This window comes from Urocitellus parryii, chromosome 2, assembly GCF_045843805.1.
Source record: "Urocitellus parryii isolate mUroPar1 chromosome 2, mUroPar1.hap1, whole genome shotgun sequence".
NCBI lineage: Eukaryota > Metazoa > Chordata > Mammalia > Rodentia > Sciuridae > Urocitellus > Urocitellus parryii.
Window position 1 is genome coordinate 119,210,053 of NC_135532.1, and position 12,978 is coordinate 119,223,030.

A 12,978-nucleotide genomic window follows, 5' to 3' on the forward strand; every position below is an offset into this window, starting at 1 on the left:
TTCTAAGTTATGATATTTTGAGAGAATCATTTCAATTACTAGAGAGTAATGGATACATACTAAAGGGTTTGAATCATTTCAATTACTGAGGAGCAAAGGAAACATAACAAAGGTTTAAAGTCAAATTAAGAATTCAACACCACATTGCTGAGCACTGTAAATCATTCCCTGGAGATGGAGAAAATAACACAATTGACAGTCACCTAAACTTAGAGGTACATTGGTAGCTCAGAGAAAAAGGGGAAAGGAATTAGAGAGGGTTTTAAATTCTGCTGAATTACATCTAGCTTACAGCAACTGACTATAATTATATAGAAAAGGAACAAGTGGAACACAGTTCCATACATTCATTCTAGATATTCTAAAACCATTCCTTTAGTCTGCTGGGGTAGAAGCTGATGGCTAACCAAGCTTCTAAAAATTCAGATCAGAATTTAGTGATTAAAGTAAACCTTAATGTAATAAAGCATTTTTCAATACTGATTTTAAGGGACTCTTTCCTTGAAAATACAAAATTTAAACTAAAAAAGGGAGATAAATCCAACAAAAATTCTTAGTTTGCATGAATATAAGAGGTCAGATTATTTTAGGTGGCTTAGGAAAAGGATAAAGATAGACTTCCAATGAAAGGACTATGATTATTAACAACCATTTTATAGTTTGTAGTTAATGTTCATTTTCCTTTAAAAGGTTAATTATAGTATTCCTTTCCTTAACTAAAAGGAAAAATAACATTTAAATCACCTGAAAAACATGGGAAATTTTCATGATGTGACTGTATAAAAATGAACAAAATTAGAGAAAGAACACGATAGAAAAGAATGTCAAGGAAAGTAAAACAAAAAAGTGAAACTATATTAATATTTATATTTTACTTCAGAAACCAACAAGCATTGGATAATCTTTTACCCTTAGAGAAAAGGGGAGGGGAGGGGAGGGGAGGGGAGGGGGGATAGTAGACAATAGGACAGACAGCAGAATACATCAGACACTAGAAAGGCAATATGTCAATCAATGGAAGGGTAACTGATGTGATACAGCAATTTGTATACGGGGTAAAAGCGGGAGTTCATAATCCACTTGAATCAAACCATGTAATATGATGTATTAAGAACTATGTAATGTTATGAACGACCAATAAAAAAAAAAATAAAGTTAAAGTTGTCAGAATAAAAAAAAAATAAAATAAAATAAAACTCAAAATTCTTTAGTAATGACATAAAAATACCCCCTTATCAGTAACTAGCTTTACACTTATTTATTTAAACGATTATTTCCTTTTTTGGGTGGCGGGTACCAGGGATTGAACTCAGAGGCACTAGGCCACTGAGCCACAAACCCAGCCCTATTTTCTATTTTATTTAGAGACAAGGTCTCACTGAGTTGCTTAGGACCCTGAAGTTGCTGAGGCTGGCTTTGAACTCACGATCCTCCTTCCTCAGCCTCCCATGCTGCTGGGATTACAAATCTGCACCACCATGGTGGACTAGATTGTACACAAACTTCACTTCCTATTTCCTATATAGCCAAATCTTAGTAGCATTTATCTTTCTGGGTAACACTCCTATAAAAATAACAGATTTGGGGCTGGGTTTGTGGCTCAGCGGTAAAGTGCTTGCCTAGTATGTGCGGGACACTGGGTTCGATCCTCAGCAACACATAAAAATAAATAAAGGTATTGTACCCAACTACAGTTAAAAAATAAATATATTAAAAAAAATGACAGATGCCACTCAGTATTCTCTACACAATGACTGACATTCAACAAATACTGGCTGCAAGAATATTAAGTTGGGCAGTAACCATTAGTGAAAGATCACTAGATGTGGAATTAGTAAATCCACATTACAGTTTGGCCTCACCTCAAGTAATATGTCCTTTTTTTAAAAAAAAATTTTTTTTTAGAGAGTGAGAGAGTGAGAGAGAGAGAGAGAGAGAGAGAGAGAGAGAGAGAGAGAGAATTTTTTAAAAAATATTTATTTTTTTAGTTTTCGGCAGACACAATATCTTTGTTTTTGTATGGACTTTTTTTTAAAAAATCAATTAGTTTCAGAGTTTTATGGAACTTAGTGTAGTCATATAAATATTGTTTATTTTTCATTCCTTTTTTTTCAGGGTTAGAGTTGAACAGAAGGAAAGTTAGTAGTCATATTCAAGATAAGTCTTGGGAAAAAGTTACTGAAGTAAACAAGGGGAAAGCAGAACTGCAGATAGCAGAACACTGAAAAATGCGTGATCACAGTTTGGGAAAGTGCTATACTGAGGTCAAGGAGAATAGTTTTTTAAACAACAGAAGTATGGTGAATCTGTGAGGTTAGAGAGATGGTGGAGGAAAGGGATTCACCTATGGATGAAGAAAATTCCAAGGAGGACTGAGGTTTCTGAGCTGGAACAACGACCAGCTGGGAGATGGTCAGTGTGTCCTAATATGGAGGCAGCCAGATATGGGTGGGATAAGGGGGGAGTGCATAGTGGAGAAACCTGGGAATCTTACTGATAAGAACACGTTTATGTTCCATCTGAAATGGAGATCCAGGTGGAGGACTACCTAAAGAAGCTATAAGAAACAGGTACCTAGCACTTGTCCTCGACCTAAAAGACTAGATTTGGCAGGTGGCTCAAACCATGGGAGAAGATAAGTAGGGCCACTGGAAAAAACCAAATCTGAAGAAGAAATATGGAAATCACGGGGTTAGGAAGAAACTGCCCTTCTTTGGAAAGCTAATGATCTAATATCTCGTATTTGCCTCCTCTTTCTTAAGCATTCTACGTAGTCGTAGCATTTTTCAACTAAGCAGCCATTTCCAAAGAAATCCTCTCAATTACATTTATATAATGACACTTGAATGAAGTGAATATAAGACTATTCCATTGTATACCAAAATCCAAATACCAATGAAGAGCATATCAATAGCTTCTGGTAATTTTTTTAGCTAACAATTTCCTTTATGCCTATTTCTTGAAGGTGCAGGGATGGCATTTAAAATAGCTTTAAAGAAAAAGTCTAGCCAGGTGTGGTGCCTCATGCCTGCAATCCCAGCAGCTCAGGAGGCTGGGACAGGAGGATCAGAACCAGCCTTAGCAATTTAGCAAGGCCCTGAGCAACTCAGACAGACCTTGTCTCAAATTTAAAAAGGGCTGTGGAGGGGCTGGGATTGTAGCTCAGTGGTAGAGTGATTGTCTCACATGTGTGAGGCACTGGGTTTGATTCTCAGCACCACATATAAATAAATGAATAAAATAAGAGTCCATTAACAACTAAAAAAAAAAGGGGGGCTGTGGATGTGGCTCAGTGGTTAAGTGCCTGTGGGTTCAATCCCTGGTACCAAAAACAAAACAAAACAAAACAAAACCAAAAAAAAAAAAAAAAAAACCCAAACCCTCGAATTCTATGGACAATATATATGAGAAAGTAAAATTATATTAGACTAGCCATTAGGATTAATAACCAAAGCCCAGTTTTTGTTCCAAAGTTAATTTATTTTTTCTTTGCTATTTTATATTCCTTTCTAATCTGTCCTCACTGTCCAGGGATGGCAATAAATAAAATGAAGGTTGTCAAGGGATTTGTTTCAAAACAGTTAAACCCAGAATAAGACAGTAACAAGAGGTTTTTAAAGAGACAGTTGCTTGATTCTCGTTTAGACTAAGGCACAGCATCAAGCATGGTCACTGCTCCTTAATACAATGAGAATACTGTATTGGGGAAAATCTGACCTTTACTTTTAACAAATCCATGAATGTTTTGCATTTGGAATGTTTAAAAAAAAAATCTTACCAACTTAGAGCTCTCAGCAAAGAAATCACCTACAATAAACATAAAGAGAGCGTGGTCAATGTATGCCTTGGTGGTGAATGTATGCCTTGAAAAGCACAAAGCTATCTAGGTCATCAGCTTACTACCACTTGGTTGAAGTTCCCTTTGTTCTCTATTTCATGCTGGGGTCACACATTCTGGGAGGTAAAACCTCTCAGAAATTGCCTAAGTAAAAAAGCTGAATTCTCCAAGAAGTATTTCAAAGCATAGGCTTTGAAAGAAGACAAGCCGCTTTAAAATCCAAACTCTACCCACTCACTAGTGGGGTGATCCTAACAAGTTTCTATATATACAAGGGGGTCACAGTTTTATATACCTGAAGGACTGCTGTTAAAGACTATTGAGGCTGTTACCATGGGAAACAAACCTCAAATGGTTTCTTCTATTGTTTGTATCAATTTGAGCTCTGACACTTTATAAGGGCTACTTCCCCAGTGTATCTTAAATTATAAGTTAAATAAAAGTCAAGCTCCCGAGGCAGCAAGGTATAAATACAAATCAATCAGTACTGAGAAAAAGGTTTTATAGTTATGTCTCACCAAAAGAATTAAACAATCCTAGTTATGCTGTAATAAATTTACTTGATATTTTGTACTCAATTAGTCTAATGTTAAAGACTTAACCCAGTCACAGAATACATGCTAATAAAATTTGTTCAACCTGAGATTTAAATTAATAATGTGGCTTAGTAAACACAAAATTCATGTGGACTGAACATTAATAAAGCTCTTACTCCTCTTTAGAGTCTCAAAGTTGCATTGTTTAGAATAAAATATTCTTAATTTACTTGGGGAAATTTTTTCATAGGTTGCTGAAACATATCTGGATTAATTTAACTCAACATAAAAAGTTTCCAAAAAATTGTGTAACTAAAATATCCCAGGTAATACTCTCATGTGAAATTTCAACAAATTCCAACTGAAAACAAATAAAAAACTGTGGGATAAAGCATTGTTTTGCTTTTAAACCACTTCCTGTCCTTGTCAATCACTGCTTTACAATTACCTAAGTCAAAAAGGGATTATGGTGTAAACGATAAAGTATAAAATAGGACTACTATAATAGTTTTTCACTCAATAAGAACTGTAATAAATACACTATCAGTGACAAAAAGTTTTTAACAGCTAACAACATTTTCTCATTTCAATTTAGATCCATGTCCTTGATTTCTTATAGGAATAACAATTATACAGTTTAGACATGACTGAATTTTACAATGATGTGCACATGTCTGTGTAAAATCTTTTATGATTAAGTCTTAATTTTTATCATGACCTGGAGTTTGTTAAAATCAATTTAGAGGCCAGATGGAGACTGTCATCTGAAATGGTATGCCTCATTTGCTTTCTTAGCCCTCTTCCTTTCTTGCCAATAGGCATCACCTCTCTGAGTCTTCCACATTTTTGTTGTTTTTATCAGATGTTCTCTCTTGAATTAAAGCTTAAAGACTCAAGGGTCTACATTATAACACTGTGCATGAGTTACATGTTTGATATGAGTTGATATAAAATAAAATATATTACTCAAAGAAAAATATTGAATGACATAATATTTGGAAATATTTTATATTTAACACAGGTAATAATATTTTATTACCTAGTTGCATCTAATAAGTTTGTCATGATCTGATGTTATGTTGGGCTTATCATGGTAGGACAATGATCTAAGAAATTAACAGTGATTTAAACTATTAGAAACTGACAGAAGAGTTACCACTGGAACACAGTAAAAGTAGTGGAAAACTTCATGGAAAATAAAGTGGAGTTTTAAAAAAATTCTACTGATGTTCTGGATAAAAACAGTGACAAAAACTTTTTCACATAAGAATCACGGATTTAGAGAAGAGTCATCTGTAAATCTATGAGTTCTCTGAGTGGACCAATCTCAATCTAAAAGGAGAAAGTGAAAGGAACCAAAGGCCAAAAAGGCTTCCAGGTTTAGTCTAATAAAGAAGATAATTCAAATTGGCACGTGTTTCACCAAAAAAGTAGAAGTTCTCGGTGTGCTAGATAGGAGTCTGAAGAAATTCTGATGTACTTCACTTTTTATTTGGTGGATAGGGGCACAAATAAAGACCTCCAATGAGGACATTACATCATTACAATAATTAAGAAGTGAAGAAGATATCCTCATGATCACTAAGATATTAAACAATGTCTCCTTATTTTTTGGGGGGGTGGGGAGGGTTACCAGGAATTGAGCTCAGGGACACTTAACCACTGAGCCTTGTTCTCACCAGAATCTTGCATTTTTTTTAGAGACAGTTGCTTGGTGCCTCACTGTTGCTGAAGCTGGCTTTGAACTCATGATCCTCCTGCCTCAGCCTCCCAGGCCCCCAAGGTTACAGACATGCACCATTGCACCCAGCTCTCTTTATCCATTTTTGTTTTTAATATGGAATGCTTCACGAATGCGCCTATCATCTTTGCGCAGGGGCCATGCTAATCTTCTCTGTAAATTGTTCCAATTTTTGTAAATGTGCTGCCGAAGCCAGCACTCCTCATCTATTTTTGAAAAATAACTTTTAAACTCTGTTTGTACTAATATTGTTGACTTACATGGCCAAAAACTGGAATCCATATTACTTATTAGGGCAGCTCTAAAAACACAGAAGTAACTAGACAATGTACCATTTCAACCCTTCCACAGAATTTGTAGTGCAGCTAACATTCTTTAACGTACTTCAAATGATGGCAATCATCTGAGTTTTCTGCTTCACATTTTAAACTTCTCTGTTGTACAGGAAGAGTTTATAAAAGGTTTAAACATGAAACTGATTTTTAAAAAAAATGACCATGAGACCAAGGTAAATGATGTTCAAAGATGACAACTTGCAAGGTACACTGTTGACATGATCCAAGTGGGCCACTAAATTCCCTTCCAACACAAATGTATAATTCTAGACTCAAGGTAAGCTGTGAGAGGTGGTAATGAATAAAAGGGCTTTTTATCTGGAGTCACACCTAGGCTTGAATCTCAACTCCATTACTTTAAAGATACTGACTTCAGGCAAGCTATTCAGCCTCTCAGGAGATAAAAACAAGACTAGGTAATGGGACTCAGTGAGATAATACATTAGTGTCTGGCTCATGGTAAACACTTAATATGTTACCCATATAACTTGTAGTGGTAAATTACAGTGGCCAAAATTTAAACATCATGAAATGACTTAAAATAGGTGATCTATTTCTACATTTGTTTCTTGCTTCTAATTGTATTTAATTTCTGATATTCTTTACAGATACTGATTTATGGGATGCTACATTCAGAGGGATTTTAATATATTTAAATATTTACCAGACACTGCAGTTATAATGTCAACTAAACATAACCCTAGGGTTAGAGCTTACATTTTTACATACCGAAGACATACAAATTATAGATATGGCAAATGCTAAGATAGGGCAAGATTTTAGAGGATGTTTGGGGAACAAATAATATCTAGAGTCAGGAAAAAATATTTAATAGAGAAAGTGTCATAGCTGGGTGGAGAAAAAAGAACATTTAAAAAATTGTTCCAAGTAGAAAGAACAGGGGGATGGGAAATGGGACAGAAATGGGATGAAGAGACACTCATCAGACTGGCAGACTGGCAGCACTTTGTTCAGAGAGCTGCGGGAGATCAGGGAAATGAAAATGCAAGGAGAGCCCTAGGCTGCAGGGAACAGGTGTGAGTGCCTAGAGCACACGTCTGCCTACAGCATGAAGATAAACACAGGCACTAATGTGCTCTTGGTATAAGGAACAATGCTAGAAGAGGGTATGGACAGCATCCTGAGGACTCCAAAAATATTTAGAAGGGCAAACAGAAAAAAAGCCTGCCAAGGAGTCTGAGTAGAAACTACCAACAAGGTGCAAGAAGAAAAATATGAAGGGACAGTATCACAGATGTCAAAGTATCACACATCAGTCCAAATTACAAACCATTCACCTATCAGTATTAACTTTAGTTTTTAATTAAACATTTTTAAAACTATTGAAAAGCTACTTATCAACCACAACTCCAACGATGAACATTATATATGTTCACAAAGTCAGGAAAGGAGGATATAAATGCTGAGATAGTAACTGTGTTAAAAACTTGGTCTTACTGTCCAAACTTTCCATAGTTTTAATCTTGAAAAGTCAGATATATTACTACTAAAGAAGTTAGGATACAAATGCATTATCAAGAAGAATAAAACTATGATCTTCATATTCTGATGGGACTTATGAAATTATTTGTATATTCTTAATCATGACACTGAGAAAATTGAGTTTCTACTTATCAGCAAACAAATTCAATTTAACTGAAAAGCAAACAAATTCTTACGGTTTTTCACTTGTACTTATTTTAAGCAGTATTATTACTGTAGATTTAACTTTAAACCCTATTTGAACACACAGGAACCTTATTACAAATACTTAAATATAGGGAACAGGTTATAAGGTTTGGAGCTCATATGAGAGAAAAATTAAACAACCCAAAGGGTATATACAAAGGTTCTCGTAAGAAAACCTCATGTATCAATAGTGATTCTTTCTTTTCCTCCCTCAAATTCTTAAAATAGGCATAAAAGAGGTTTCTCAATATAATTATTCAAAACTAAGGACAAATGAGAAATTCTCATGAAGAATTCAGTAGGGAGTTTTATATCTAATAATATTTCCAACTTCTACATGGAACATTGGCAGCTCAAGAAAATTTTTTTAAATGCCGTCTAGTGTTTGCTATTTAAAAATTCTGAATATTAAGGGGTGAGTTCCTTAATGGTTATACTTAATACTAATAACATTAATATATAATATTAATATAATACTTAATACTATAGTACTATTCTAGTAAGTACTAGACCTTAAAAATATGTATATATCTAATACACATTTGTGCTTACAACCATAAACATTAATTCTGAACATATTTTCTAATGCACAAAGTAATTTTGAACAGTAAGCAACTTACAACATGTATTTTTGGTCAACACTCTAAAAGATGACATTTTAGTAGAGGATGACTCATTGCTATTTAAGTTCAAGGTAAATCAAATTTATTCACACCTTCATAAAATATAAAATCCTTTGTCTTACCACTTCAAGTAAGCCAGGGTCACTCTGCATATAAGCACTCTGAGAGTCTATGCTCCAGTCAGAAAGTTAGATCTGAATCCTAGCTCCCACTCAATGGCCACATGACTTGAGCAAGTTACTTAACCTATATAAGCTTTTGATTTCCTTTTCTGTTAAACTGAAGATATTGATAGTATCTAAAAGTTAAATGAGAAAATGTGCCAAAAATACTTAGCACAGTGCCTGACATAATAACCACTCAGTAGCAAAACTGAAACTCCTTTGTGGAGAAATCCAATCAACACTTGAGCACAGGGTCTGAAACTATGAAATTCCTAAGCCAGAAGCAGCCAGGCTCTGATCTGTCCCATCATTCTTATGGTTACTTAAAATAAGCTAGTCTTGGATAAATATCACTAAGAATCATTATAATTGTTGAAAATTTCTCTCATATACCACTTACGTGAGTGCCCAATAAGGCTTGTCCTTTTAGGCACAAAATATTCCCTAGCAATATTAACTGTTTTGAAAATCTGACAAATGCTCTGAACCCTTCACAGAAACCTAAACATATGAAAAATGCTACCCCATATTCCAGAGTTTCCAATACTCTGAAGCCCTACTAAATATGGATATCCTAGAGAAATTATTCTCCTTATAATCATTTATGTAGATTTGTTAAAGAAAATAAAGAAAACAGAAAAGTATACAGGATAAGAAACAACTTATTGTTGTATTTCCTTCCAGACTTCAATTGATCCAAATACTAATTTAAGAAACTTTAGAGAATATGATAAACATGAAGCTATGGAGTACTATATCAAAAATAATTTAGAATATTATTCAAAAGATAGAATGGGTATGAGTGCATAGAAGGAAGAAAATAACCCACCTCTGGTTAAGTTTGAAATACATACTGCCTATTTAGTTGGCTAGGCCTTTTGCCCCCCACCCCTATTTTTTTTACTGGTTTATTATAAATATACATAATGGTGGGAACTTTTTGGACAATAAAGAACTTCAAATAATTTTTGATGGTAACCACATTTTAGTAATATTAATTCTACAAATATAATAATTGGACATAAAATTTAACCCAGATTCTTTTTCTTCATTTGCAAAATATGATGATTTTCAGTTTAAAATTTTAAATCTTGAGCTAAATTCTATTATTCTAACAGCACCCCCCCATTACAGCTGTGTAAACAAAAGCAAAATAAAAATGTACACAAAACAAGTTAAAATTTATTTTTCTTCTAGGAAGAGTACAATTCTGAGAGGAATTAATTTTCAGGGCATACGAAAAAAAGTGTATTGACTTCTAATATATCATTTTCAGGTGACACTGGTATCTTAGGTGTTCTTGATGTAAAAATTTTGGCTTTCTTTTAGAAACATTTAGAAGAAAATTGCCTTTTTATCAAGAAAGTAAAATCCCCAAAAGCATTAATAAAATTAATCTAAGCTATATTTTATGAAGAAATGGACTTTTAAAAAGAAAAATGATATTATTTATCAAATATCTCCTGGAATAATAATTCGAAGTATTTTGGGCTCTCCACTATGCTGTAAGCATCTACAGCAGATCCAACAGCAACATTTAAAAATTTTTATGTAATTCAGGATTTCACTTTCTTTTTAAAACTGATGCATTTATTGAACACCACTGCAAAGATATGGCCTTAAGCCTCATATAATAAAGATTACATACTCCAAGTATTTAAAATTTCAAATTTTAACTTATATTTAATACTATACTCTTAGTAATACAATGTGCTCATTTTGTTCATAAATAGTCATGTCAATACAATAACATCAGGTATAATACATAAAATCTAATCCATTAAGTCTTACCAATTTATGACCTGATGAGACACTCTTGTGGACAACATTCAGTCCTTAGAAGCTAGAATAACCCTCCAACCATGTGAGGGCATCACAACTTTTAAACTTTCGGCTTTCGATCATTATTATGTCACATTCCTCCTCCGATGCTGAATTCTAAAAAAAATTCTAGCAAAGAGTTTAAGTAAATAAGTGTTTTAATAAAATAGCCTTTAAAAATCTTTTATAGCAAAATTTTATGTTTTACCATGATTACACAACTGATATTTTGTACTTAATATTTTTAAATGTAAAGTAATTTCATATTTGATTTGGTTACTTTGAACTTTAAATTTCAACATGGACTTTCAAGGCCATCAAGAATACTTGTTAGTGAAGACTCAACTAGAAATGGAACCAATTAAAGGTTTAAGATCATGATCCAGAAATTATGATTTAATACCACATAATCTGATGTAGAAAGTTTTGTGGTCCTATAGAATGGCATTTGAGTTCTACTTTGGGTCCACATCCACAGAAAAGATTTTCGAATTAGAGCTGGATCAGTTATGATATATGTGAATCATTAAATGCTTACAATAGCATTTGATTTTTATTCTTAAATCTGAATCTGTCTCCACTGCCCAATTATTAAAATAGACAACATGTTAGTATGAATAAATTTTTAAGTACTTTATATAGTAGACATAATAATGTATTCTACTCAGTAGTGGTCCTGAGTACGGGCAATGGAGAATTGGGGATAGAAAGATTTAATAATGACAAATACTACCTTGTTAAGAATATCATCCTAAATTACATTAAATTTTCACCAGAAAGTTTTCAACTGGGCATATTTTTTAATCCCTGAAGAATAATATCATTAAAAACACTGTTTGATACGAATGTATATTTACACTTTTAGTTGCCAGTAATTCATGGAAAAGACATCCCATATTTGTGGGCATATTTTACCTAAATTGGCCCCCTAAATAAAATGATATATAATGGGGCAACAGGGAAAGGGGAAAGAAAGAGGCCATTATTGAGGAAGATCAGTATGTACAAAGTTATAGAAAACTTCAAGAGTATTATAAAGGAAATTCCGCAGCTATCTCAAGATAGATTTGACACACATGCATGGACTGGGTTATGCTGTTGCAGACCTGAACTTCCAAGGGAACTCTTCTGTCACACTTGGTTATTTACAAATATGATCTTTCCAAATGTAATCTCACAACACATTTGACTTCAACAAAATCATACAAACACATTTTGTCTTTTTTCAAAGCACAGTTTTATAATGAAATCACCTGGTGAAGGCAAAAATCCATATTTATGAGGATAAACAACAGCTTAAAGTTCTGGTCATTTCATTAACATTTTACCAAATATTTGTAGAAAGGTTTTATGCAGCTCTTACTTCCTCTCAACCAAAATATTTCCAAAAACTTTTTTAAATGTTTATTTTTGATGATTTATTATTTGTGGGGCAAATTCCATGAGAAGATCCAGTATGCAGTCACATTTAGTAAAATCAGTTCTTCCTGAAATGTATATCAATAATGCTGGTCATTTCCTTGTGTGCAAGGCTTTGATGAATTGGTAATTTAAAGAGCAGAATGTTTGACCCTCTGTTAAAGGGCTTGCGAACAAACATACATTGTTATCATAAATGCCTGGAAAGCCTTTGGAAGACAGAATTACACCAGAATGAAAGCATTCAGGTATTTTACAATGAAACTTATAGAAGAAAATTTAAAGGTGTGTGCATTATACGAACATGGCTTATGAGCTCTCTACATTTAAAAAGATACAAAACTTTTATATCAAAATTTTCCTGAATATTTATTTTTAAAATTAGTTGTTACCAAGTACAGGGGTCATATTTGAAGAGTTTTAATCACTAAATTCCAAATTGAAGAAAATTCTTATTAAAAATCTGAAATGAAACTGGGTAACTGAAATGTTTTCATTCTTTTTCCATTTTTGAGGAAGAAAAATCCCATTTAACTGACAATGTGCCATTAAACGTTCTTATAGCTCAGTAAGAACTAGGCTTATGTTTGTCATCTCTTAGCTCGCTTTCTTTCATGGAAAATCTATATTATTAGGACAAAATAGTAAGCAGGAGGGCAAAAAGATGAATGATTTGCCATTTCCAAGTGATTATCTGAAAAATGAGTGATATGCAAAATCAAATTGCTAAGAGTTTCTAAAAGTATCCTCTCTACCCGCAACCTTTTATTGGTGCCATACTAGGGATTTAACCCAAGGCATCACACGTGTTG

The 12,978-nt window shown here is 33.5% G+C and overlaps 1 protein-coding gene and 1 non-coding gene across 4 annotated transcripts in view; both read right to left on the minus strand.

Moving 5' to 3' along the window:
• Tsc22d2 (TSC22 domain family member 2) overlaps positions 1-12,978 on the minus strand; it is a 49,785-nt gene that overhangs the window by 12,718 nt on the left and 24,089 nt on the right. The window contains exon 3 of one of the 3 annotated variants that reach the window (XM_026408159.2): positions 3,779-3,807. The exons of the other annotated variants lie outside the window; for them this stretch is intronic. Coding sequence (XP_026263944.1) covers positions 3,804-3,807 — 4 coding nt within the window. The 3' untranslated portion in view covers positions 3,779-3,803. The remainder of the gene's footprint in view (positions 1-3,778; positions 3,808-12,978) is intronic. 3 annotated transcript variants of the gene reach the window in all.
• LOC113196341 (U6 spliceosomal RNA) lies at positions 6,206-6,314 on the minus strand. The gene has a single exon (XR_003302540.1). It is a non-coding gene; the product is annotated as a U6 spliceosomal RNA (small nuclear RNA).